Source organism: Mobula birostris, chromosome 18 (assembly GCF_030028105.1).
Source record: "Mobula birostris isolate sMobBir1 chromosome 18, sMobBir1.hap1, whole genome shotgun sequence".
In the NCBI taxonomy this organism is placed as follows: Eukaryota; Metazoa; Chordata; class Chondrichthyes; order Myliobatiformes; family Myliobatidae; genus Mobula; species Mobula birostris.
In genome coordinates, this window is record NC_092387.1 from 17399942 (window position 1) to 17426424 (window position 26483).

The window sequence follows — 26483 nt, forward strand, 5'->3', positions numbered from 1 at the left end:
TCGGTCGCATCTATGAAGGGAGATGAACAGTCGCTGTTTTGGGCTGAGACCCTTCATCTCGAGTTCCCCCAGCACTTTTAAAATCTAGAATTAGCTGGGTTGTTATTTGCCCCGCTTCTTGCGACGAGAACATTTCTGGGCAATTAATCACATTGTCAGGTAGATGTCAGTGTTGTAACTATGAGAAGGCAGCGCTGCGGCTGTGACATTGGTCGTGTCCCGTGCTCACGGCTGCAGCTTGATGTCACGAATTTGAATTGGATGAAGTCTGTTGTCGAGATCTCAGGAGATGGCATTTCTGGCTGAACGTGGCAGAGTGGCAATTTGTTTTAAATCTTAACTGAAGGAATCGGCCCTTTTCAACATCGTTTCACAGGGTAAGTTGCTAGTTGGCCGATGACTGCGGGGATTGAACTGCGGGTGGGCTGCTGGTTGGCCACCGGCTTCAGTTTGGAGCGGCCGGCGAGAGGTGAGGAGGAGCCGGAGCCGGGGCCGGGGCCGGGGCCGAGGCCGAGCGTGGGGAGAGACCGGGGACTGGATTTTATTTTGCGGGGTTGGGGGGGCGCAGGGGGTTTATACGTGTCTTGGGTTAGGATCGGGGCCGGTTGGAAGGGTCGAGGGAGAGGGGGAGGCGAAAGGAGGAGGAGGGCAGAGGGTCGAGGAGGTCCAGAGCTTTTACCCAGGTGAGTGGTCTGATTTGCACTCTCACATTCCGGGTGTGGTGATAAAATCCCAAAAGGATGTGGAGCTGTTTCCCAATCGGTCGGCCCATTGGTGATATGGGTCCTTGGCAGTGTGCGGGCTGGGGTCATTCGTGGCCTGATGAATCTCCTTGCCTCACTCGGCATCAAAATCACATCAACTTCTCCCCATTAGAACATTAGGGAAATTGACCTTGCCATCCCCGAAGCCCAGCCTACTGGTGAACATACTCAACAGGTCAGCGACGTCTCTGGAAACAGAAATAGTTAATATTTTTGACATCTTTTGTCACAGGGTCTCAGACATGAAACATAGAACATAGAATAGTACAGGCCCTTCGGCCCACAGTGTTGTGCCGACCCTCAAACCCTGCCTCTCATATAAGCCCCCACCTTAAATTCCTCCATATACCTGTCTAGTAGTCTCTTAAACTTCACCAGTGTATCTGCCTCCACCACCGACTCAGGCAGTGCATTCCACGCACCAACCACTCTCTGAGTAAAAAACCTTCCTCTAATATCCCACTTGAACTTCCCACCCTCTACCTTAAAGTCATGTCCTCTTCTATTGAGCAGTGGTGCCCTGGGGAAGAGGCGCTGGCTATCCACTCTATCTATTCCTCTTATTATCTTGTACACCTCTATCATGTCTCCTCTCATCCTCCTTCTCAAACGTTAACTCATCTTCCAGCTCCACAGATGTCGCCCAAGCTGCTGAGTGTTTCCAGAATTCTCTGTTTTTATTTCAGGTTTCTATATCTTTTCACTCCCAATACTCTTGTATTGATCGGGTGTGTAGTTTGCATTTAAAGACTTAATTTCTTATAGTGCCTCTGCTGCCCTTTGAATGTGCTATGGAGCAGTGAAGTACTTTTTGGACGTTTAAGGTCAGCAAATTTGTCACTACAAACAACACTGGAAAGATAATTGGCATCTAACCTAAACATTGCTGTTGATTGAGGGGTAATTATTGGTAAATCCACTGGGGAGAACCGTTCCTGAAAATGATTTGTTCTTATTAGAGACGCCGTTATGGAGGAACTAAGTCGGGCATTGTCAGTTAGCTTCACCGTCTCTCATGATCCAAACAGCATCGCAGCACCACATCCCCGCCTTGCCCAGTATAAAGTCAAATACAATGCCCAGGAGCAGGCCGAACGCAGACGGAAACTTCTGGAAATCCAAAAATCGTAAGTCAGAAAACACAACTGAATCGTTAATAATCGTAGACATTGGACATAAGATCATCAGACTTTGGAGCAGAATTAGGCCTTTTGGCTCATCCAGTCTGCTCTGCCATTTGATCTGGGGGCCGATTTTTTTCCCCCCTCTCAACACCGTTCGTCTGCCTTCTTTCCATAACCTTTGATGCCCTTCCTAATCAAGAACCTATCAAATTCAGCTTTTTTGCCACAGTAGCGTAGCAGTTAGTGCAGTGCTATTATAGCTTGGGACATTGAAGTTTAATTCCAGCACAGTCTGTAAGGTTCTCCCCATAACTGCCTGGATTTCCACCCACAGTCCAAAGAAGTTCTGGTTAGTAGGTTAATTGGTCATTGTAAATTGTCATATGATCAGGCTGGAATTAAAAAGATGGCTTGTTGGGCAGTGCAGCTCATTGGGCTGGGAAGGGCCTGTTTCATGCTGTCTTTCTAAATAATAAAATGAACAATCAAACAAACAAACCCAGTGACCTGGCCTCCACAGCTGTCTGTGGCAATAAATTCCACAGGTTCACCGTGCTCTGGCTAAACAAAATTCCACCTCATTTCTGTTCTGAAGAGATGTACATCTATTCTGCAGCTATTCCCTCAGATCCTAGACTATCCCCCATTGGAAACATCCTCACCGTGTCCACTATGTCTAGGCCTATCAATATTCAGTAGGTTTCAATGAGATCTCCCCTCAATCTGCTACAGTTTCAGATAGTTTGTTTTTGAGGTCTCACTTCCCAAAATGGATTATCTGCACTTTAGGATGTTGTGGAAGTGCCTCTTGTTATGATGACTAGTGGGGGAAATATATACTAACTCTGCAAACTTAGTGGGTTGTAAATGTGTTATTCCATTTTCTGCCCTGCAGAGGGGTGCGTAACACCATAGTGGTTAGCACAACACTTTACAGTACAATCGACTGGGATTCATCTTCCGCTGCTGTCTGTAAGGAGTTTGTACGTACTTCCCGTGACCGTGTGACTGCCCTCCGGGTGCTCCGGTTTCCTCCCGCAGTCCAAAGACGTACCAGTTAGTCGGTTACTTGGTCATTGTAAATTGTACCATGATTAGGCTAAAACTAATTCGGGATTTCTGGGCGGCGCACCTCGAAGCGCTGGAAGGGTCTATTCTGCGCTAAATCCCAATGAATAATGCTGGAAATGCGGTGCTCAATTTTTATTTTGTAAGGTTGGTATTTGATAGCTAATGTGTTGAACTGCGGGCATTACTTCTCACTCATGCCTCGCCGCATTCTGCACAAAGGAGGTGCTGGATTAGAGAGGGCCAGTGTTCATCAGAACAGGTCCCAGTGATAGTTTGGCTTTTGCAGATGACTGGAGGGAAAGTGCAAGGAGAGCCAACCTCCAACAAACTGGAGTCGTACCCTACAGAAACATGCCCTCTGGCCCACCATCATCAACCACCCGTCTACACTACTCCTTCACTGAGTCCCACACTTGTATCAACTCCTCCCACTCACCTACGAATCAGTGGGGGTTTACTGTGCCCAGTTAACCTACTAATCAATCTGCATGTAAATGGGAGGAAACCTGGACAGTCACTGTACAGTGTGCTGCTGAGGCTTCAGAGATGACTTTTATGTCTTGGAGTTTCATGGCTGTCAGGGACTGTAAACGTAACTTTGCTGGATCAAATAACGACAGCACAAAAAGATCATTACTTATCTTTCCACCCGTTTATTTCTTCGAGCTCAGCTGGCGAGTGAACTTGGACCCGACATCCGGGAGAGACCCTTTCTCATCTCCCCGGCGGTTCTACAAGTTCACTGCCCGATGTCAGAATTGTCAGAACTTATAAGGCCACTGATACAAAAGAACAATCAGTTTGATAACCATTCCAGTCAAGTCAATGGACTATTGATACAAAAGTACAATCAGTTTGTTAGACATTCCAGCCACATTAATTAAAGAAAGGAATGTCCTACCTGGTTTGCTGGAGCCACAACTTAATTACAAAGATAAGAACATCCGTCAAATTTATGCTTTAATTAAGAAAGGAATGTTCTGTCTAATTTCCATCAGTTACTGCTTTTTGTCAAAATCAAAAGGTGTGAAAAGCCCAGAGACATCTATGTGGATCTGGGCGAACTTTAACCCTTATCTTCTCCAAAGAAGGCAGCTGTGAGACATTATTCAAACACACTGCAGTCACAGACATAGTCAGTACTGAATCCATTGTTTACAGGAATCTTGAGTATTCCCCCATTCCCTTAAACTTTATCAGGACCAATGTGATTTGATTTGGGAATGAGGAGGAGAAAGAAAGGAAGGGAAAAATGTGAGTGCACATAATCATACACACACCCAGTCTACTTCCCAATGTGTATAGATGTGCATGGTACAGCCTCTCGTGGTTTAGTAATGTTCAAGGGTGGTAGTACAAGATTCCCTCAGTTTGTCACTGACTTTGCAATTAATCCCCAGAGCGGGGCATGAAACCACTACTTTCCAACTTGTGTGTGTAAGCGCTGAGGATAAATTTGGATCAAATCAGCGTTTGCCTTGCAACACTATTCCTTGCACTGTATCCCTACTGGCCTTTGACAGAGTAAGCTATACAGCCTGCTCATGCTCCTGTTTGATATGTTTCTGCCGTCAGTCTTTTCCTCTTCTAATGCAAAAGCACTGACCTGAGAAGTTAACTGTGTTGGTCTTGCCAAAGACGATAGCTGAGCCCTGTATCATTTCAGACATTCTCTGTTCTTATTATAAAGGCAATTTAATTTAATGTCACTTTCTGCCCAGTATGTTTTCTTTAACTGAAAACGTGCTTTGGTTATACTGGACAATAATTTTTTTTTGCAAGTTTTGTTTCCTCGGAAGTATTTTTTTGTTTATGTTAGATAACTTGAAGCTGAACTCAAATATAATTTCAGACTACTTGTATCATGTAGGAATTTGGAGAAACAAGAAATTAACTTTTATTGAACATAACGTGTTTAACTGCATAACAGTGCTGATATTTTGCAATAATTCAACTAAGCAAAAAAAATTTTGTTGATAATTTTCATTTGCATTCAGTGTTTCTCGTTTAAGTATCCAACAATAATGAGCCAGCATTGATGGATTCCAATTGCTCTGATACCATTTCTCCATGACTGCAAAGTCCTAGTGAAACCTTTCACCATGCTTGTCATTGACAGCGCCAAGATTTACAGGGAAGAAGTCTAAATGGGAATGCAGAAAATGAATCTTTAGTGACACATTGCACTTCGTGGTTTGTTCTTTTTTATTGCTCGAAGCACGTTATCAGCCAGCTGCACGTAGTTTGGTGCTCTTTTGTTGCCAAGAAAATTTTCAACAAAATCTTTGAATGCCTTGCATGTGATTTTCTCCGGACCCCCTAGAAGTTCTTTGAATTGTCTGTCATTGATGACCTGTTTTATTTGGGGACCAACAAAAGTGCCTTCCTTAATCTTGGCATCAGTTATTTTGACTTGAATTATGAATTGAAATAGCAAGTGCAGGTGATTTTAAAAAAATAGTATGTGATAGGGAAATTTCATGATGATGTTCATAATCAGCAGCCCAAAATCCAAAAGATATATCTAAAAGTATTCAGGAAGCAAAATTTGTCCTGACCAGTGTTACTATCTTATGGTGGGAGCTTACTGTGCAGAATTAATTACTGTATTTCCCTTATTGCAACAGCGGTAACAAAAATGGGGCTTTGGATTGTTCTAAGGTTGTTAACTCAAATAAATGCAGGTCCTTTCCCTCTTGCATTGTACTTAAGCTTTTCACTGCAGCAACTTCATATTCACTTGCTCTTTTCTGGATCAAAGGCAGCGGCTGAACTACGTTAATCACGCAAGGCGTCTGGCTGAAGATGACTGGACGGGAGGTGAGGACAGTGGGGAGAAGTCCGATGAGAAAGAGGAAATGGAAGTTGAGGTGGCAAAGAAGAAACTGCCCAAACGTTATGCAAACCAGGTCAGCAGATATTCAGAAAGTCACTTTCCAAGTGTGTTCTCCAAGGAAACAATTCAGCATTGTATTGGGAATATGGGCAGTACTGATGCTGCTTCATCATTCCAAATCCAGCTTCATTTTCCTTGATGGTCATTGTCAGGTGCACAGATACATGTATGCACAGGTACAATGACAATACTTTCAGCAACATCAGAAACATATAGTATCAAATATGCAGCATTCACAAGCAAATCATAAACATAAGTTAGAGTCATAGTCAGAGAGCAACACAGCACAGAAACAGGCCCTTCTGCCCGATGAATCATGCTGACCACATTGCTCACTCAGCTAGATAGATAAATTCTTTATTCATCCCAAAGGAGATTAGTGTCACAGTAATATTACAAGTGCACAGATATACAAATATTAGAAGAGATATAAGAAAGAATAAAAGTAAGTGACCTCAAACAGTCTTGTCCTTTGTCCTATTACAGCCTAGAGTGTGTCCAGTTTGATTCCTATAACAGGACCAGCCTTTCTAATCAGTTTATTCAGCCTGTTGGCATCACCTGTGTTGATGCATTTGCCCCAGAACACCACCACTTAGAAAATTGTACTGACGATATAGACTGGTAGAACTTGTGAAGGAGAGGCCACGCTGGCCCTTCTTGTACACAGCCTCTGTTGGTGTTCCACTCAGGTCTATCATTTATGTGCATCCCCAGTTACTTGTAGGTCCTCACCACATCCACATCCTCACCATCAGTAGTAACAGGGAGCTGTGCAGGCTTGGTCTTCCTGAAGTCGATCTCCATCTCCTTTGTCTTACTGATCTTGAGTTCCAAATTCATGCGTTTGGCCATATATCCCTCTATGCCTTGACCTTGTATGTCCCTATTCAAGGGCTTCTCAAATTATATTATTGAACCTGCCTTAACCTCTTCCTCCTACAGCTCATCCGATATACCTACTGTCATCTGCTTGAAGAAGTTGCCTCTCAGATCCCTTTTAAGTCTTTCTCTTCTGCCCCTAAACAGCACACCCTGGCACCCTTACCATCATATTGGGGGATTTTAACCAGGCCAGCTTGAAAAAGTCACTAAATAATTATCATCAACAAATCACTTGTAGTACCAGAGGAAACAACACACTGGACCACTGTTACATCACCATCAAGAGCGCTTACCGTGCTGTCTCACACCCACACTTTGGAAAGTCTGATCACCTGGCTGTACTTCTATTCCTGAGTATAGGCAGAGACTGAAGACTACAGCACCAGTAGTGAGGACCAAGAAGGTATGGACCAGGGAAGCACAGAAGCGATTACAGTACGGCTTTGATTCGGTGGACTGGACTGTCTTCAGAAATTCATCTTTGAATCTGGATGAGTACGCCACAGTTGTCACCAACTTCATTAGAAGCTGCGTGGATGAGTGTGTGCCTTTGAAAACTTGCTGTACATTCTCAAACCAAAAGCAGTGGAGAACCAGGAGGTTCGTCGTCTGCTGAGGGCTTGATCTGTAGTATCTTTAAGTCTAGCATCCTCGGTCTGTACTTGAAATCCAGGTATAACTTCCTATTTCAAGAGTGAAGTAACAGTTCCGAGCGAGGTTGGTGGCGATGTCAGATGCATGTCAACTCTGGCAGGGTCTGCAAGACATTACTTTCTACAAAGCGAAACCTATTAGCATGAATGGCAGCAATGCTTCACTACCAGATGAGCTCAACACCTGTTATGTCCACTTTGAAAGGGAGAATACAAATAGCTGTGAAAGTCCCTGCCACACCCGATGACCCTGTGATCTCTGTCTCAGAGGCTGATGTTAGGCTGTCTAGTGAACCCTCACAAGGCAGCAAGCCCCAATGGAGTACCTGGTAAGGTTCTAAAAACTTATGCCAACCAACTGGCGGATTATTGAAAGACATTTTCAACCTCTCACTGCTACAGTTGGAAGTTCCCACCTGCTTCAAAAGGGCAACAATTATACTGGTGCCCAAGAAGAGCAGTGTGAGCTGCCATAATGACTATCGTCCAGTAGCACTCACATCTACGGTGATTGAAATACTTTGAGAGGTTGATCATGTCTAGAATCAACTCCTGCTTCCGCAAGGACCTGGACCCACTGCAATTTGCCTATCACCACAATAGGTCAACAACAGAGGCAATCTTAATGGCTCTTCACATGGCCTTAGATCATCTGGACAATACAAATAACTATGTCAGGATGCTGTTTGTTGACTATAACTCAGTGTTCAACACCATCAATCCCACAATCCTGATTGATAAGCTCCAGAACCTGGGCCTCGGTAGCTCCCTCTGCAATTGGATCCCTGACTCCCTAACCGGAAGACCACAATCTGTGCGGATTGGTAATAATATCTCCTCCTTGCTGATGATCAACAGTGTTGTACCTCGGATGTGTGCTAAGCCCACAGCTCTAATCTCTGTATACCAATGATTGTGTGGCTGGGCATAGCTCAAAAGCCATCCATAAATTTGCTGATGATACAACTATTGTTGGCAGAATCTGAGATGGAAACGAGAGGGCATACAGGAGTGAGATATACTGGCTAGTTGAGCAGTGTCGCAGCAAAAACCTTGCACTCAATGCCATTGAGATTAAAGAGCTGGTTGTGGACTGTGGAAAGGGAACACAAACCAGTCCTCATAGAGGGATCAGAAGTGGAGAGAGTGAGCAATTTCAAGTTTCTGTGTGTCAAGATCTCTGTGGACCTAAGCTGGTACCAACATATTGATGCAGCTATAAAGAAGGCAAAACAGTGGCTATATTTCATTTGGAGTTTGAGGAGATTTGGTCACCTAAAACACTCAAAGATTTTTACAGATGTACTGTGGAGAGCATTCTGACAGGTTACATCACTGGTAAGGGAGGAGGGCTACAGCACAGGATCAAAAGAAGCTACAGAAAGTTGTAAAAATTCGTCATCTTCATCTTGGGTACTCGCCACCGTAGTAGCCAAGATGTCTTTAAGGAGTGGTGCCTCAGAAAGGCAGTGTCCATCATTAAGGACCGCCATCACCCAGGGCATGTTCTCTCCTCATCGTTACTGTCAGAAAGGAGGGGCAGAAGCATGAAAGCACACCGTCAGCAGTTCAGGAACAGCTTCTTCCCCTCTGCCATCCGATTCCTAAATGGACATTGAATGCGTGAATACTACCTCACCTTTTTATTATTTCTGTTTTTGCACTATTTTTAATTTAATTTTTTATATATATCCCCTCCTGTAATTGATTTACTTTTTTCTATATTGTTACGTATTACATTGTACTGCTGTCATTATGTTAACAGATTTCACGACACATGCTAGTGATATTAAACCTGATTCTGATTCTGATGCCCTCTAGTTTTTAATTCCCCAACAGAGCGGAAATGACTGTTACTGTCCACCTTATCTGTGCTTTGTAATTTTAAACATTCCTATAAAGTATTCCTTTTTCCTCCCACATTCCATCTGAGCTTTGAATAAAGACCTAGCCTGGGCAACTTCTCTCTATACAGCAGGCTGCCTAGTTCTGGCAACATCCTTGTAAGTATCTTCTGAACTCTTTCCAGTTTAACCACTTCTTTCCTATAACATAGTAACCAAAACTCAACACAATAGTCCCAAGTCCGGCTTTACCAGCGACTTGTACAACTGCAGCATAATGTCCCAGTTCCCATACTCAATGTCCTGATTATATGTAATTTTTAGAACAAAAACAAGTTCATCCTGGTGCAAAATGACTAAAGTGATCATAGTGTTGCAAACTGTAGTGATTAGAGTAGTACATGTTGGTTCTAGTATCAAATGGTTGAAGGGATATAGCTGTTCTTGAACCTGGTGCTGTGGGACTTCAGGCTTTCATACTTCCAGCCTGATGGAAGCTGTGAGAAGGTGGCATGTCCTGGATTGTGGGGATCTTTGATGATGGATGCAACACACACAAAATGCTGGAGGAACTCAACAGGCCAGGCAGCATCTATGAAAAAAAAGTACAGTTGACGTTTTGGGCCGAGACCCTTCGGATGTTTTGATAATGAGGTGTTGCCTTCTGGAGGCATTGCCTCCTGCAGAAACTTATTGATGGTAGATGTTTATACATCAGTGTTTTTTTGGAAAAACAAGCAGAAACGGAGACTGTAACACTTAGTATTGCTAAACAGTGACAAACCTAGGAAAATATATCACTGGTGGTTATTGAACCAAAGCCTAACATACTCTTCAGAAGAATCAAGGATAAGGATACGAGTTTCCCAGCATCTCTTGGCCTATATAATCTGCCTCTTGCATATTATGCAATAAAGGTTGGGATAGGGAAAATACAAGGATTCAAGAACTCCGGTTCATAGTGGACGTGACTGGGGTTAGAAGGTTATACATCATTATGGCATGCGAGATCAAGCAATATGGAGATCAGGTCAGGCAAGATCGTCACCACAGGGTTGGTTGGAGATCAGCAGGGTGGGGAAGTGGAGCAGGTGGGGTAATATTTGGTTTCAAATGTGAAGTAAACGATCAGGCATTAGTGGTTAAATAATGATGCCATGTTTTGCAGATCCTCAATTAAGAAGGTTAAGGATGATTTCATTGAGCTTTTTAAGATGATTTGAGTTCTTAGTGTTGATACGAGAACTTCTTACCCCAGAGAGTGATTCCAGAATAAGGAAAATAGAATGAGGGCATAACAATCTGGGAATCAAAGAACATTACAATATAGTACAGGTTCTTTGGCCCTCAATGTTGTGCTGACCTTATAACCTATTTTAAGATTATCTAACCCTTCCCTCCTATGTAGCCTTCCATTTTTCTATCATCCATATGCCTATCTAAGAATTTCTCATGTGACCGTAGTGTATCTGCCTTCACCACCACTCCTGGCAGGGTGTTCCATGCACCACATACACTGAGTCATTTTCCACTTTAAATGAAGTTGGAATCTCTGGTTTTACTCCATCTAAGATGTCATGGAAAAGGGTCAGTAACTACACAGCTGGTTGTAGGGCAGTCTGCAAGCTCAAGAGCTGGTGAAGGAGACTGTATCAATACATGTCCTTTTCTCCAGGCTTGGCTTAAAGTTATAAAAACTGAGAATGCTGGAAGCTGTCAGCAGGTCAGGTAACATCTTTGAAATGAAGTGATTGTTAACATTTCATGTTGAAGAGTTTCTGTCAGAACTAGGGAAGAGAGAAAGAAAAATTGGTTTTAAGCTGTAGAGAAGGCGGGGAAGGGACAGATGTGACAAAGGGAATAACTCCAATAGAGTGAAGCCAGGTTAAGTGTAGTCGATGGACTAATGGTAGCATTTGAGAAGTGATAATGTAACTAAAGGAGTGTATGATACTGCAAAATACAGGGTTGTTGGACATGACCAACTGTGCCAAAGAAGAGAGCAAAAGGAACTGAGTCAGTATCACGTGAATAGTTTATAGAACTGATCATTTTTGATGCAGGCAGAGAAAGCAAGTGAACTGAAGTTGGAGAATTTAATTTTTGAGTCTGGAGAATGCATTGTGACAAAGAAGGACGATGAAATTCTGTCCTTAAGCTATGGCCTTGTTATAACTGTGCAAGATGCCACAGACAGATAGTTTGGAGTGGGTGTGTGATGTAAGATTAAACTGTCAGGCAACAGGAATCTCAGGGTTGCTCCTGAGGAAAGCTATTTATATCTGCTTTCTCCAGTGCAAAAGATCAGTAGGTGTGGTTGGAAGAAGTGAAGATGAATCATTGCTTCATTTGAAAGGACTGTTTGGATCTTGGGTCTGTGGGAAAGAAAGAGGTGGAAGAGTAGGTGTTGCGTGAGAACGTGCTATAAAGAGGGAAGGAGTCAATGGAAGAGCTGACTAGGCAAGTTGGTAGGAATGGTACCTTTAAAATGCTGGAGGGGAAGATGTGTCTGTGGTGGGATTGTTGAAACCAGAAGAAAGTAGAGTCAAACAGCAAGGGTACATGCCCTTCGGCCCAACTGGTTCATGCCAATCACAGCATCCCCGTTACTAGTCCCAGTTAGTCATATTCAACCTACAACCCTCTGAGCCCCTCCCCTCCATGTACCTTTACAAATGCCTCCAAAACGTTGCAATTGTTTTCACCTTTACTACTTCCTTTGGCAACTCATTACTGGAACTCACTTCTCTTGGTGTAAAGAAATTACCCTATCAGGTCTCTCTTAAGTCTCTCTCTTATCTTGTATCTCTGCCCTCAACTTTTGTCTCATCAATCTTGGGGGAAAGACGATGATTGTCCAGACTCCTTAATGATTTTATAAACTTCTGTGAGGTCACCCCTCATGTCCTACGTTACAAGGAATAAAGATCCAGTGTGGCCAACCTCTCCCTATAACTCAGGCCCTCTAGCTCCGACAGCATCCTTGCGAATCTCTTCTGCGCCCACTCCAGCTTGACAATGTCTTTCACATAACAGGGTGAGCAAAACCATACACAATATTCCAAACATAGCCTCACCAATGCCACATAAACTGCAACATAATGTCCCTACTCCTCAACTCAATACCTTGACTGATGAAGACCAACATGCTAAATGTTGCCATCATCACCTTGTTTACTTGCTTGGCTGCTTTCAGTAAACTGTGTACTTGTACTCCCAGGTCCCTCTGTTCCACAACACTTGTTAGTGCCCTGCCATTCACAATATGTTGTACATCGGTTTGACTCTCAAGAACACATCACCTCACGCTTAGCTAAGTTGAAATCCATTTACTGTTCCTCAGACTGTCTCCATAACCAATGTAGGTCTCTTTGTAATTCATTCACCTCTTTGGCCTGCTTCACTGCCAACAAGACCCACTGATTTAAAGAGGAAGATTTTAAAAAGATTAGCTTCATTTGTCACATGTATATCAAAGCATACAGTGAATTGTGTCGTTTGCGTCAAACCAAATCAGTGAGAATTGTGCAAGGCAAGTGACATCACACTTATGGCACCAACTTAGCATGCCTGCAATTTGCATGTCTGGAATGTGGGAAGAAGCTGGAGCTGCTAGAGTACATCCATGCAAATATGGGGAGAACCTACAAACTTCTTACAGACAATGGTGGGAATTGAATTCTGATCTTACACTGGCTCTGTAACTGCTACATCAGCAAACTTGCTAATTGAGTCATGTACACTGACATTCAAATCATTTACATAAATAATGAATAACAGAGGTCTCAAAACTGACCCTGGGGCACTTCACTTAGTAGCAGGCCTCCAGTCAGAGAAGCAATCTTTAACCATCACCGCCTGAATCTTATCATTGAGCCAGTTCTGAATCCACCTCACTAGCTTCCCCCTGAATTCCCTATGACCTACTCTGCTAGATCAGTCTGCCATGTGAAATCATGTGTCAAGAACCTTACTAAAGCCCTTGCAGACAGTCGCCATTGCTTACCGATGCAAAAGATGATCTTGTTTGATGTGGAGGCTGGTGAGTTGGAAGATGAAGACCATGATCATTCTATTCTTGTTCTGAGCTGGTGCAGGAAATAAGTGGGATGTTTTCTACTGGGGTGGAGGGGAAGCTACGGTTCGGGAACCGGGAAGGTACCTTGGATGTACCTGTGTGGAAATCTTCTTCATCAGAAACTTGAGAAAATCTGCAGATGCTGGAAATCCAAAGCAACACACACAAAATGCTGGAGGATCTCAACAGACCAGGCAACATCTATGGAAAAGAGTACAGTGGATGTTTTGGGCCAAGACCCTTCAGCAAGACTCCTGGTGAAGTTTCTGGTGAAAGGTCTCAGCCTTTACTCATTTACATAGATATTGCCTGGCCTGCTGAGTTCCTCCAGCATTTTGTGTGTGTGCTCTTCATCATCAGAGCAAGATTGAGAGAGGTGGAGCAATTGGGAGAACAGAACAGATTCTTACACCTTTGTAAAAACTGTGAACGTTCCATTCCATCCTCCCATTTCATCCATCCCCATCATACCTGGTCCAACAATGGTATCTTTCTGCTTCCCAAACCCACAGGGTCACAGGACGATTGTGTAAACTCCATTTAGTCAAAAAGGCAACAGTTCTATTAGTGGTCAATATCATGTAAATTTACCAGGATTACTCAATTAATACTGGGTATCACTATATTGTGCTAAGCTGAGTAAAAAGATATTTTCAAGTTATTAATTTGGCTTGTCTTTTATATAAAATGTTATTAATACGAGCTCTTTTTTCAGTATTGACGTGCTTTTACTTGCATATTTCCCACTATTTCAAAAAAACAAGTTGATTGACAAAACAATGCACACAAAATGCTGGAGGAGCTCAGCAGGTCAGGCAGCGTCTGTGGAAATGGATAAACAGCAACGTTTCAGGCCGAGGAACCTCTACAGGACTGAGAAGGAAGGGGGAAGATGCCAAAATAAAAAGGTGGCAGGAGGTGAAAGAGGCTAGCTGGAAGGTGATTTATTTGAATAAGCCTCCCACCAAAACATCAACAGCTTTTATAGAAGCTGCTTTAAAGACTGATTCTGTTTTTGTTCAATAAATTCAATTGCCAAGAAGGGCACAAGGTTAGGAGAAGTTTAGAGCAGGAGTTCCCAAACTGGGGTCAGTGGTCCCCTTGCTTAATGGTATTGGTCCATGGCATAACAAAGGTTAGAACCCCTGGTTTAGAGGATGTGGGATTAACTCAGGCAGGTTGTTCAACGTGAACAGTTTGGGCCAACAGTTTCTGTGCTGTATAACTGGCTCTCAAAATTAAAAGACCATTTAATGGATGTGGTAACATACAAACTGTTGGAAAACTCAAGTGGATCCAGCAGCATCTGTCGACGTTTTGGCATCAGGGCGGCAGAGAGGGACAGGGTGAAGAAGAGGCAGCTGATAATAGGATGTTGTTGCAGCTGGCGGAAATGATAAGGAATGATAAACTGATGTGCGGATTAGGGAGACTCTATCTGTGTTCAATCTGATGGATGGAGCGTGAGACCGGAAGTCTGAAAAATGGAAGAGATCCAAGAGAGGGCTCCATCAGCCACAACAGAAATGAAGCTACATTTCCTGGAAATAGATGTCCAGGAATGAAAACTTTTGTATTGAGAGCAGACATGAGTTTTCCACAAGTACAAAATATGTGGGAAATAAGAGCCTCTTCTCCCCTCCCCCACTCCTCTCCACAGTTCTGAAGATCCCCTAAATAGAACCCCACGCTCCCCGCTCATTCAAAGAATGAAATTCTCTTCATATGGGAACCGTCAAAACCAATGCCTCATTCTGAATTAACACATTCCCCAATTTATCCTTCCCTTATGTAAATGAAGAGCCTGTATAAGTGCAGCACTGCTTTATGACTGTGATCTTTGTAATAGAGATGGAGAAACTTGGAAAAAGGAATGGCATCCTTACAGGAGACGATGAGAAAATGTGTAGTTTAGACAATTGTAGGAATCAGTGGATAAGTTTAGTTGAAGACGGGTCACGGAAAGGGAGAAAAGAGCTGGAAATGGTCCATGTGAGTTTCAGGGCGAGGTGGAAGTAATGGGTGCAAGAAGCAGTACCAATGCATTCACCAATTTTTTTTTTAAATTTCAAAATATACTTTATTCAAAAATAAATATATACAATAAACCATTCAATAACTTTTCATCCTTTACATACGTTTCCATTATAGTCAGTACATATCTGTATTTATAGCCACCCACGTGGCACTCCAGTAGTTTAGCTTACCATATCATTGTTGAGGGGTATACTCCCCGCCCCAAAGAAGGTTTGGAATAGTGACTAGAACCCGGGGGGGACGTCCGCAGTACACCTTTAATTTGTAGGAACCAAGAGGAATCAGAAGAAAAGTTGTCTGGAGAGGTACAAGTTAAGTTCAGCCAGGCAGATGAGAGTGTTGGTGGAGGGGAACGGGTTGGATTCTTGTAGAGAAATAAGTTGAGGGCTTTGAGACCTTCCTGATGGGGAATGGACATCTGTAGGGAAGTGTTGTAGTTTTGGTTCCTGACTGCAGGTGGCAGTGTAGTGCCATGTCCTGTGCATTCAGTGCATGGAAAAATAGGAGGAACCAATTCATGAGGTTGCTTCCCTGCTCCATTCATCTGTGCTAGGGTAGGGAAAGTACTGTAGCTGTTTCAAACTCACTGAAGTTAATAGTCTCTACCCTTTTGCTTTGTGAAAAGGATTGAAAGGACCCTTCCAGATGAGGCAGAGATTCATGTGCACATCCTCCAGCCTGGTTTGATGCATTCATACTCTCGATGTGGCTTCCTGTACATCAGTAAAACCATCTGTAGGCTAGGTTACCCTTCTGCAGATCACCCACACTCTGTCCACAATAGCAATCCTGAAATTCCAATTACATGTCACTTTATCTCTCCTTCCCACTCCCACACTGGCCTGTCTTGTTTCTTGACCTTTTCCATTGGTATGGAGAGACCAAATGCAAACTGGAAGCTGACAAGTTGGCGTGGACATTGAATTTTTCAATTTCAGGTAAACCACTCACCTTTTGTGTTCTGTATACACACACACTCACTCACATGCCTTGGTCACACTTTACAGCCATTATCTGTCCCATATCGTAGTCAGAAAAGTGACCAAGAAGTGGATATCCAAAAAGGCCCTGCTCCCTGTAACTGGTTCCATCTGCCCATTATTCCCTTCCCATCCACCAGCCTCGGTCCTCTCCCACTACTACCCTGCACTGATAAATGCTGCCAGTGTTTTCTCTCCTCTCTCAGTCTCAACCTGAAGTGTTAACTTGCATGTTTTGCCTTCACAGATGCTGCTTGACCCACTGAGTTCTCCCAGCGTTCTGTTTTTTCCCCAAATTTATATGGCACACCTTCTCCGTTGTCCAAGCTTTAAAAGGGTTGAATCAGTGTGGATGTTTAGCTACTGAGTAGACCCAGATACTAGAAAATGGAGCCAAAAAATATCTGTTGGGGAATTTGTGGATAGAAACGGACAGATGCCATCTCAGGGCAAGGCGCTGCTTCTAGCTGCTTGATTAGTTCAAAAGGCACACTGTATAAAGGTCTTGTTTACATAGAGGGAGGGTGGACAAAGGTGACAATTCCAGGCAGAAATGCTTTGTAATGCTGTCATTTATCACTGAATGCTTGGTTTGTCATGTTTCATCAGTTTTCAGCAAATGAGAGTGGCTGCGGGACAGAAACACTGTGGCTGACACTAGGAGGGGAAGCAAGACATCAACAGGTTTTATAGAAATGCTTTAATGACTGAATTCGTATGTTCTATGAATTCAGTTGCCAAAAATGGGTCATGGTTAGGAAAGATTTAGAGTGATATGGGCCAAACACAGGCAAGTGGGACTAGCTTAGGCAGGCAGCTTGTTCAAGGTGAACAGTTAAAGCTAAAGGGCCTGTTTCTGTGCTGTATAAATTACTCTCCAAATTAATTTAAAAGGCCACTTAATGGATGTGGTAACATGCAAACTGTTGGAAAATTCAATGGATCCAGCAGCATCTGTAGAGGGAAGGTAACTGTCAATGTTTTGGCATCAGGGTGGCGGAAAGGAGTAAGGTGAGAAGAGGTGGCTGGTGGTGGGGTTTCATTGCATCTGGCAGAAATGATAACAGATGATGCGCTGATGCAAAGATTAGGGGTACTCTGTCTCTGTCCTATCTAAGGCATGGTGGGAGCAAGTGTGAGACCAAAAGTCCAAGACACAGAAGGGTTGCAGAAAAGGGCTCCATCAGCCAGAGCAAAAGGGAGACAACATTTCCTGGAAATGGAGGATATTTCAGATGTCTGGAAAAGGAAAGCTTTGTATTGAGAGCAGATTTGTATTGAGAAACCGAAGGATACAAAGAGCCTATATTGCTCTGATGGATTTGTGAATCTATGATCTATGGAGAAACTGAGAGAAAGAATGGTATCCTTACAGGAGACAGGGTGGGAAAAGCTGTAGTCTAGATAGCTGTAAGAGTTAATAATTTGTTTGTTCATTATGTGTCGTGTTGTATGACATAGGTGATCATGGTCTTTCTATGACCATGATTGTTTTTGACAAATTTTTGTATGAATTTTGCCATTGTCTTTTTCTGGGCAGTGTCTTTACAAGACTAGTGACTCCAGCTATTATGAATACTCTTCAGAGGTTATCTGCCTGGCGTCAGTGGATGCATAACCAGAATTTGTGATATGCACCATCTGCTCATCTGAAACCTATTGAATATTAAAAGATTTGGATAGAGTGGATGTGGAGAGGATGTTTCCTGAAGTGGGGTAGTCTAGGACCAGAGGGCACAGGTTTGGAATACAAGGGTGTCTCTTTAGAACAGAGATGAGGAGGAAGTTCTTTAGTCAGAGTGTAGTGAATTTGTGGTGTTCTTTGCCACAGACGGCTATGGAACCCAACTCATTAGATATATTTAAAGTGGAGGTTGATAAGTTCTTGATTAGTAAGGACATCAAAGGTTACGAGGGGAAGGCAGGAGAGTGGAATTAAGAGGGTTAACATATCAGCCATGATTGAATGGCAAAGCAAACTTATTGGACCAAATACCATAATTCTGCCCATCATCCCCTCCCCATCTGATTCCACCTGGCATCTACCAGCCTCCTTCCCACCCTCTGTACTGCTGTATTGGCAATATTTCCTCTTCACTCTAGTCCAGATGAAGGGTCTCAACCCAAAATGTTTTCCTCCACAGATACTGATCCACCAACTGTGTTCTTCCAGCGTCTTATTGGTGATTCTGGAGTCTGTTATGCCTCCATGATGATGCAATTGCCCACCCTTCTATAGAAATCAACGATCTCTTGCAAATTGCAAATGAGTTGTTTGCTTAATGCCCTTCAAAATGTGCATGATCATAAAGCTATAAGAAGGAGAGGGACCTCCTTTACATAGGCCATCTGAAGTGAAGTCTGATTAAAAGGCTCTCTGCTGGATCATCTCCTGGCTTTCTTAAGGCAAAGTTAAATAGATTATGAAGTAAATAGAAGCATAAGGAGATGATGTATAGTATCCTAGTCCAGTGTTAGCAGAGTGTGTAGACAACAATCCCAACACCCTCAGGATTTTCGTGATGCATAATAATGGAATTCCTGCAATATTGGGTGTTACTCTTATTAATACCCTCGACACACTTCTGTTTCACATTGCACAATAGTGTAATAAACTTTTCAGTGAAACCATTGAGTTTAAAGGGACTGCCAGAAATGGAACCTGATGTCTCTACAGGGAGATCAGTGAGTTGGCAAACCACTGGGATTCCCAGGCAATCGATACCAGAATGTTGTTGTACTGCAGTGTACGCACACAGTAAGTTGAATAGTCTTTTACATTCTAATCTTTTATGAAGCCTAGTGTGTACACTCAAGTATTTGTTGGTTACAGACTCCTTCAAATTGTGATCTCTTTCCCAAGTTAGCCTTGTATGTGATCGAACAATCTTGTTAATTTCACTGTGTGGGTCCTTGTGTTTTGGTGCCACGTCCATATCACCGATCTCGCATTTGGCTCAGTTTTCCAGCAGTTGGAACACTAGGGGATCCCTTCATCCATGCTGCCCTGTGGATGAGACATTGCATCATCCCCACCTGCCCTTCAGGGGGGGACTATGCTGATATATTTACCCTTCAGCTATTGTCAATAACACCGACTGACTGAATCATGCTGAGTTCCCACTGTTCGTTCGTAAAGAGCCCTTGGCTTAGGCACCAATCACTGAGCACATGATTTAGGAGCCGGAAGAGCCTTTCAGGCCTTTGACAGTGCTGGATCATTCAGCATTTTCAAACTGACTGTAACCACAATCCTACCAACTGCCAGTAATCTTTTAACTCCTTGCATATCAAAACTGTATCTCTGTCTGAAAAAAAAATCTTGACTTTTTCCAAATTGCTGACAATGGAAACAGTTCTGAAGAGTCGCACACCATCGAGTGAACAGCTCTTGCCGCAGCTGTGCTTTGAATGTGTGGCCCATTGTGATAAATAGTGAGCCTGTGCATTATTGGCAGATGGCTGGTCTGGTTTACGACTGGATCCAATACTGAGTGCAGGGTTGGGGCTCAACAATGATGAGCTGAAAGGTGGGATACTCTTTGTATCTGGTCTTGTAGTCGTACAGCAGCCATATGCAACAGTTGCACTTGGAATAGGGTCCCTGGCTTGCATTGAAGAGGTGAGTCCATGGCAACTAGTGGGCATAAAAGAGTGAGATAGATTGGCTGGTTGAATAGAGTTGCAGTAACAACCTTGCACTCAACAGCGGGAGGAGAGTGAGCAGCGCACCGTGTGTGCGCAGCCCTCCGGTGAAAAATGATATCGTATCCGTTAAATAGGGGCCATGGACAATTCTGATTTGATGGAGATGGACGTGAAAGCACAGAGGAGCATCTGGAGAAATTTCTGAAATGCTCGTTTGCTGCTGTCGTTACTGCGTGGTCGGGAATCTTTCGGAGGGTAGGCCTCAAAATCCTCGGCTTTGCCTGCTGTTGGCAACCAGATTGAGGTCAAATCGTTTGGACAGAGATGGCGCTCAGTACTCGGTGTCGGAGAGCTGATCAGAGCTAGAAGTTTTCGGATGACTCAGAGTCGGACCGTGGTCGGGTATGGCAGGGAGAGTTCTTCCTTCTCCCAGCTGCGTGAGATGTGAGACATTTGAGAGACTTTGAACTTTTACTGTGCTCATGGACTTCTTCATCAAGTTATGGTGTTGTTGCACTGTTGTAACTATGTGTTATAATTATGTGGTTTTATAAGTTTTTTCAGTCTTGGTCTGTCCTGTGTTTTGTGATATCACACCGGAGGAATATTGTATCATTTCGTAATGCATGCATTACTAGATGACAATAAAAGAGGACTGCGTGTCTTCATAATCTAAAATATCAGTGAAAATTGATAGTGGACGCCAGGAAGGGGAAGTTGTGAAAACGCACAATAATCCTCATTGAGTGGTCAGAGTGGTCACCAGCTTCAAGTTCCTGAGCCCATCATATTGATATAATCACAAAGAAGTGGCTATACTTCGTTAGGAGTTTGAAGAGTTTGGTATCTAGCTTGATATCCCTGTTTTTGTTTGTATTTTTGTGCAGGGAGAGGGGATTTGAGGGCTGAAGATCATATCGCCATTCTTTTCTTTATTGGTTTTGTGGCTGTCTGGAGAGGACAGAGTTGTATACTTTGATAATAAATGAACCTTTGAATACCCAGTTTCTATGGGTGCACAGCACCATTTGGTATGGAGGCTCCAGTGCACAGGATCAAAAGAGGCTGCCAAGGTTTGTAGAGTCAGCCAGCTCTATCATGGGCACAAGCTTCAAGCGATGATGTCTCAAGAAGGCGGCATCCAATATTAAAGGCATCTTCTTTCTGGGACATGCCCTCTTTATTACCATCAGGGAGGAGGTGCAAGAGCTTGAAGACGGACATTCAACGTTTTCGGAACAGGTTCTTCCCTTTCTCCTCTCCATCAGGGTGCTGAACAGTCGATGGACACACTAGCTCACTGTTCCTCTTTTGCACCATTTGGTTACTTAATGTTTAGTGATTTTTATGTTTTGCACTGTACTGTTGTCACAAAGCAAGAAATTTCACGACACGTGGCTGTGTAAATAAACCTGATTCTGACTCTTGACCTTACATCAAAGTTATTTGTACTGAAGCTGCAAAAAAAATCTCTCAGTGTAGAGGTGAATGAGAGGTTGCTGCTCTTCCTGTGTAATGTTTGTCGATGTTGGGGTGGTGGTTTTATACATGTCTCCCTTTGCCCATCCTGGTGGAGGAGGACACATGGTGGTTGGGAGGTGTCGCCTGTGCACTTCCTGACCTCTTGTCCTGTCACCATGAAACGACCATCCACAACATGCGTCGAATACACCCATGCAGCCATATAACTACTACCCCTACCCCTACTACGTCGATTCAGGCCTAGGGGGTCAGCGTAAGGCAACCATATAACCCAGTTAGATAAATAACTGCTTGTTTCATAGAACGTTTGCAAGTGCTAAGCCTGTCTGTAAAACGGACAGGATTTGGGAACCTGGGAGCTGCCGAGAAATCACAAGGTAAATATTTTCTGCAACTGATCTGAAAGGGAAAGGTCAACAGTGAACCTCTTCCTGGTCGCATTTCTGGCATTTGTCACAAACCACAGTGGCTCATCCTTGTTTTAGAAAAGATGAACGATCTGCCTGTATGTGATGTAGAGATGAATTGGTCTCCTTGGCTTGTGTATCTGAGTGTCTGATCAGTCCTGTGTTGGGTACAGCAGATAGATTAGACTGTTTAGTAAAAAGATTCATGGTCCTGGCACCCTCACCTCTCTGGATCTGAAGCCGGTTCTTGGGCAGCAGCTTTGCTGCTCCCTTTGTTTTCTCTGTGGGAAATCACCTGTCAGGGAGAGAGTGGAAACTTGGCAGGGAGGAGGTTTTAGGTTCAACCTTTCAGTGCAAGGAAGAAACACTTACATTTTTGTAGCACTTTTCACAAGACATCCCAAACCATGAACAGCCAACTGAAATACTGAAATGAATTGTGACCTAGAAAATGAGCAGCTAATTCAAGCATTGCATGCTCCTTTAACTAGTCAGTTGATGATAATGAGCAACGGTTGCCAAATCAGACAGTGACTGAAATGGAAAGTGGTTCGAGTGCCAGGCAGCGTCTGTGGAGAGACAAACAATGAGTGTTTCAATGGTTGTGAGTAAATACTGATTTGATGCAGAAGGGAATTCTGGGGAAATGGAGCTGCTTCAATTGGAGAGTGCAGGCAGAGCCTTTGTGCGGCAGTTTGTTCAAAAAGCATCACTACTGTTGTGGCAGCACACTCTCAGTATTGCACTGGAATTTTGGTTGGGACTTTTGACCTGGGAGTCAAGCCCAGAGCCTTCTGCTTTATCAGTGAGAGTGTCATCTACTGAGCTGCACTGGACAGCTTGAAAAAGAACATAGACTTGGAAGGAGTGAACACTTGGCAGGTTGGTGTGGTGAAGGAATGTCTGTTTTGTTTAGTTGTTGGGGGTTTCCACAGGGCAGGATGCTGAGTTCCTCCAGCATTTTGTGTGTGTTGCTTTGGACTTCCAGCATCGGCGTTCGGAAAATCAAATGGTTGCATGGGAAATACTTAAAATCTCTACATAATTCCGACTACTTCAGGGATGACCGAATGTCTGAAATATGGATCTCGGGTAGTATTTTTCCTGGAAGAAACCCTTGTGGACTCTGATATAAAAATGACAAATGGTGGAAATATTCAGCAGCATGGGCTCAGAGAGAGAATTCATGCTTCAGGTCATTAGCCTGAACTTGCGACTCTTCCCATTCCTCAAACTTGGACTCCTGTGAAAAGTCATTCATGGACCATTACATTCCTTGGCCTGGTGCTCTGTTAAACCACAGCAGTTCAGTAACTGCCTGCGCTTTAGAACGTACAACGTAGACCAGCATACTGCAGTATTGGCCCTTTGGCCAACAATGTTGTGCTGGCCTACATGAACCTACGTCATGATCAATCTAACCCTTCCCTCTCACATAGCCCATAACCCTCCATTCTTCTTACAGTCACTCTGTTCTTTCTCACCACTCAAAGAAATTCTAATTATTCTTATGAAATAGTGTTTAGAGAGTGCTGGAGGACAATTTGCGGTGGTACACACATGAAGGAATTGTCTGTGATTGACCTGTCTCTCTCTTTCCCTCCTGCAGCTGATGCTGTCCGAATGGCTGGTGGATGTACCAGCTGACCTCACTGAAGAATGGCTCCTAGTGGTCTGTCCTGTTGGCAAAAGGACTCTCATCATTGCTTCCAAAGTAAGTGTTGACATTTTCCCAGCCCTGTAGGACAGAGGACCCTCTGAAGATTAAAGATTTAAAGATATGCTTTCCTTTGTCACCTGTGCATTGAAACATATAGTGAAATGCGTCTTTCACGTCAACAGCCAACACAGTTCGAGGATGTGTTGGTGGTAGTCAACAAGTGTCACCATGTGTTCGGTGCCAACATAGCAAACCCACAACTTAGTAAACCTAACCCTAACCGAACACCTGGAATGTGGGAGGAAACCAGAGCTCCCGGAGGAAACTCACCCAGTCAAGGGGAGAACGTAGAATCTCCTCACAGACAGCTGTGGGAATTGAACCCCATTTTCCAGTATTTTTGCATGTGTTGACCAGCATGGGTTACCAGTGATGCTGTCTGCAGTTGTGAGGGAAGGGGGATGGGGTTGTTGGGGGGGTGGGGAATGGTGTGAGAGTGAAAGAGAGAGAGGATGGGAAGCGACAGGGAGAATTATAGAGTCATACAACTTAGAAATGGGTCATCTGGCCCATCACAGCCATGCTGACTGATGGGCACCCATCTATGTTAGTGTCATATTCCCCTAGTCTTCTTTGCCTCATCAATTCAAATACTGCTTTGGATACTTAACTGCTTTCACCACTCTCCCAGCGGTGTATTTCACTTTCAGGGTGGAAAAGAGTCCCCCGAGATCCCTTTAGTCTCCTGCTGCTGACCCTACATTTATGTCTCCTAGTTTTATCTACTGCTGAGACGGAAAACAGTCTCCTGCTACACCCTTCATAGTTTTACACACCATGTATCATCTTAACCCCCTCTGCTCCAGGAAAATGACCCTGCCTCTCCAGTGTCATAGTTGAACTGTTCACACCCAGGGAACTTTCTGGTGAATCTCATCGGCACCCTGTCCAGTGCTATCTCACCCTTCATATAATGAACAGCACTGCACAAAGTTGTCCGGCTGAGATCTGACCTGACCAATTTTTGTAGAGTTGGAGCATAATCTCCCTACCTTTGTATTCAGTGCCCTGACAAATGAAGCCAGTAACCCATATGCCTTCTCAACCACATTATCTACCTTCAAAGCTTTTTAGAGAATTCAGGTTTCCTCTGTTCCTCATTATTCCTTTGGCCCTTGGTGTTCATCCTAACCTCAATATTGCTTGCAAAATACATCACCTTGCATTTATCAGGATTAAACTCCATCTGTCATTTCTGACCCCAAGGGATGTGAAGGTATGTGAGAAGTAGAGAGGGAGAGAATGGGGGTAGATTCAGGGGGAACAAGAGAATGGTGATGCAGTGCTTCAGAGTGAATAAGTTTGTAGATAAGAACAGTGAAAATGAAGGAATATGTGTAAGATTGAATTTGGGGTTAGGAAAACAAAGGATTGGAAGATAGATCATAGATGACTGTTAGTCACAAAGATTAGTACTACATGATGTTAAAGCACTTTGGGAAAGTGAAACTTTACACAGTGTTTTGAATGAAAACTTCCTGAGACGGAAATCATAAAGGTAAGAGGTAAAATGCAAAGAAATCGATTAGAGACACCATAAACAAGTTACTACAAGGAAAATGTTTTGATAATAGAAGTCAAAAGCATGTAAGACGATGTATCATGCACTTAAACTCATGAAACTGTGTTGACACTTGAGACATTCTAATGAACCTTATTTTGTCCTCTTTAGAGGATCTTTGATAGAATTGAGTACCTCCTACATTGTCTTCTGGGAATAGATGTTTAATATTGTAGAGCTGGGGGAGGGAGACATGGGAAAGAGTGGAAGAGGGAACTGGACCAGGGACCATTCCTCTCAGAGAACTATGTCGATCTTCATTCTAGATTGCCACCCAGCACAGTTACCGCTACGTTGCTTGAGGTTTTGGTTTAACTTTGACGGGAGGGCACCTGCTAACCATCCAGTGGGAGGTTGTTTGATGATATCTAGAAGTGGCATTATTTAGAAGTCAGACCTTTCAACACTAGTGCTGGGAACAAGGCTGATTAAGTTGTTTATGTTTTTTCCCTCTTCAATCTGTTTTGTTCAGGGGAGCACAGCTGCATATACACGTAGTGGATTCTGTGTGAATAGGTTTCCTTCACTTCTCCCTGGTGGGAATCGGCACAACTCTGCCATGGGCAAAGGTAATTATTTGTTAATTAACTTTCTGAAAGTCATAGAAAGGTAATGGTTAAACAACGTGCTGGCGTAGTAAGGTCGGATACCGCATCATAATTTTACACTTTGGGACGACTGTATTCAACCCATGTGACCAGAGGATTGACTATCTGGAGGGGCCACATGCCTAACTCCCTTTTCCTTGCCTTTCCTCAAAACACCTCAGTTAGTAGGGCAAATGACTGAGATGACAGTGAGGGAACATTTTGAGACAAGTGAGCATAATTCTGTGTTTTTAAATAGTTTAGGAGAAAGAGTAGCTGGCAGAAGTGGTTGAGGCAGGTAAACTAATATCATTTAAGATGCATTTGGGGGAGTGGGGCAGAGAGGGTCATGGACCAAGTGTAGGAAATTGGGACTAGCTGGGTGGACACCATGGTCAACGTGGAATCATTGGGCCAAAGGCTCTGTATCTGTACTGTATTGCTATATGATTCTAAAATCAGAAAATGCTGGAAATTCTCAGTAGGTTATGCTCCCTGTATAGGAACCTAAGCTGAGTTAATGTTTCAACTCAAAACATCAGAACATAGAGACAGATGGAAATCCTGACAAAGAGCAGAGTTGAGTTTCTTTGGGTTCAATTTAGATAGGCACATGGGGAAAAAAAAGAGCTTTCTGGGAAGGAAGGGTTAGATTGATCTTGGGTTAGAAGTCGACATGGCATTGTGGGCCAAAGGGCCTGTACTGTGTTACACTGTACGATCATCTATATGTTCTTCTTTATACT

The 26483-nt window shown here is 43.5% G+C and overlaps 1 protein-coding gene across 3 annotated transcripts in view; it reads left to right on the forward strand.

The window, feature by feature from the left end:
* The first annotated feature begins 212 nt into the window (after positions 1 to 212).
* snupn (snurportin 1) overlaps positions 213 to 26483 on the forward strand; it is a 45661-nt gene continuing 19390 nt past the window's right edge. Inside the window, exons 1-5 of one of the 3 annotated variants that reach the window (XM_072282284.1) lie at positions 213 to 377; positions 1724 to 1891; positions 5721 to 5868; positions 23479 to 23583; positions 25623 to 25719. In XM_072282284.1, the coding sequence (XP_072138385.1) occupies positions 1734 to 1891; positions 5721 to 5868; positions 23479 to 23583; positions 25623 to 25719 (508 nt within the window). In that variant the 5' untranslated portion in view covers positions 213 to 377; positions 1724 to 1733. Of the gene's footprint in view, positions 378 to 405; positions 470 to 598; positions 684 to 1723; positions 1892 to 5720; positions 5869 to 23478; positions 23584 to 25622; positions 25720 to 26483 lie in introns of those variants that run through there. The other 2 variants (XM_072282285.1, XM_072282283.1) reach the window with 2 other exon arrangements.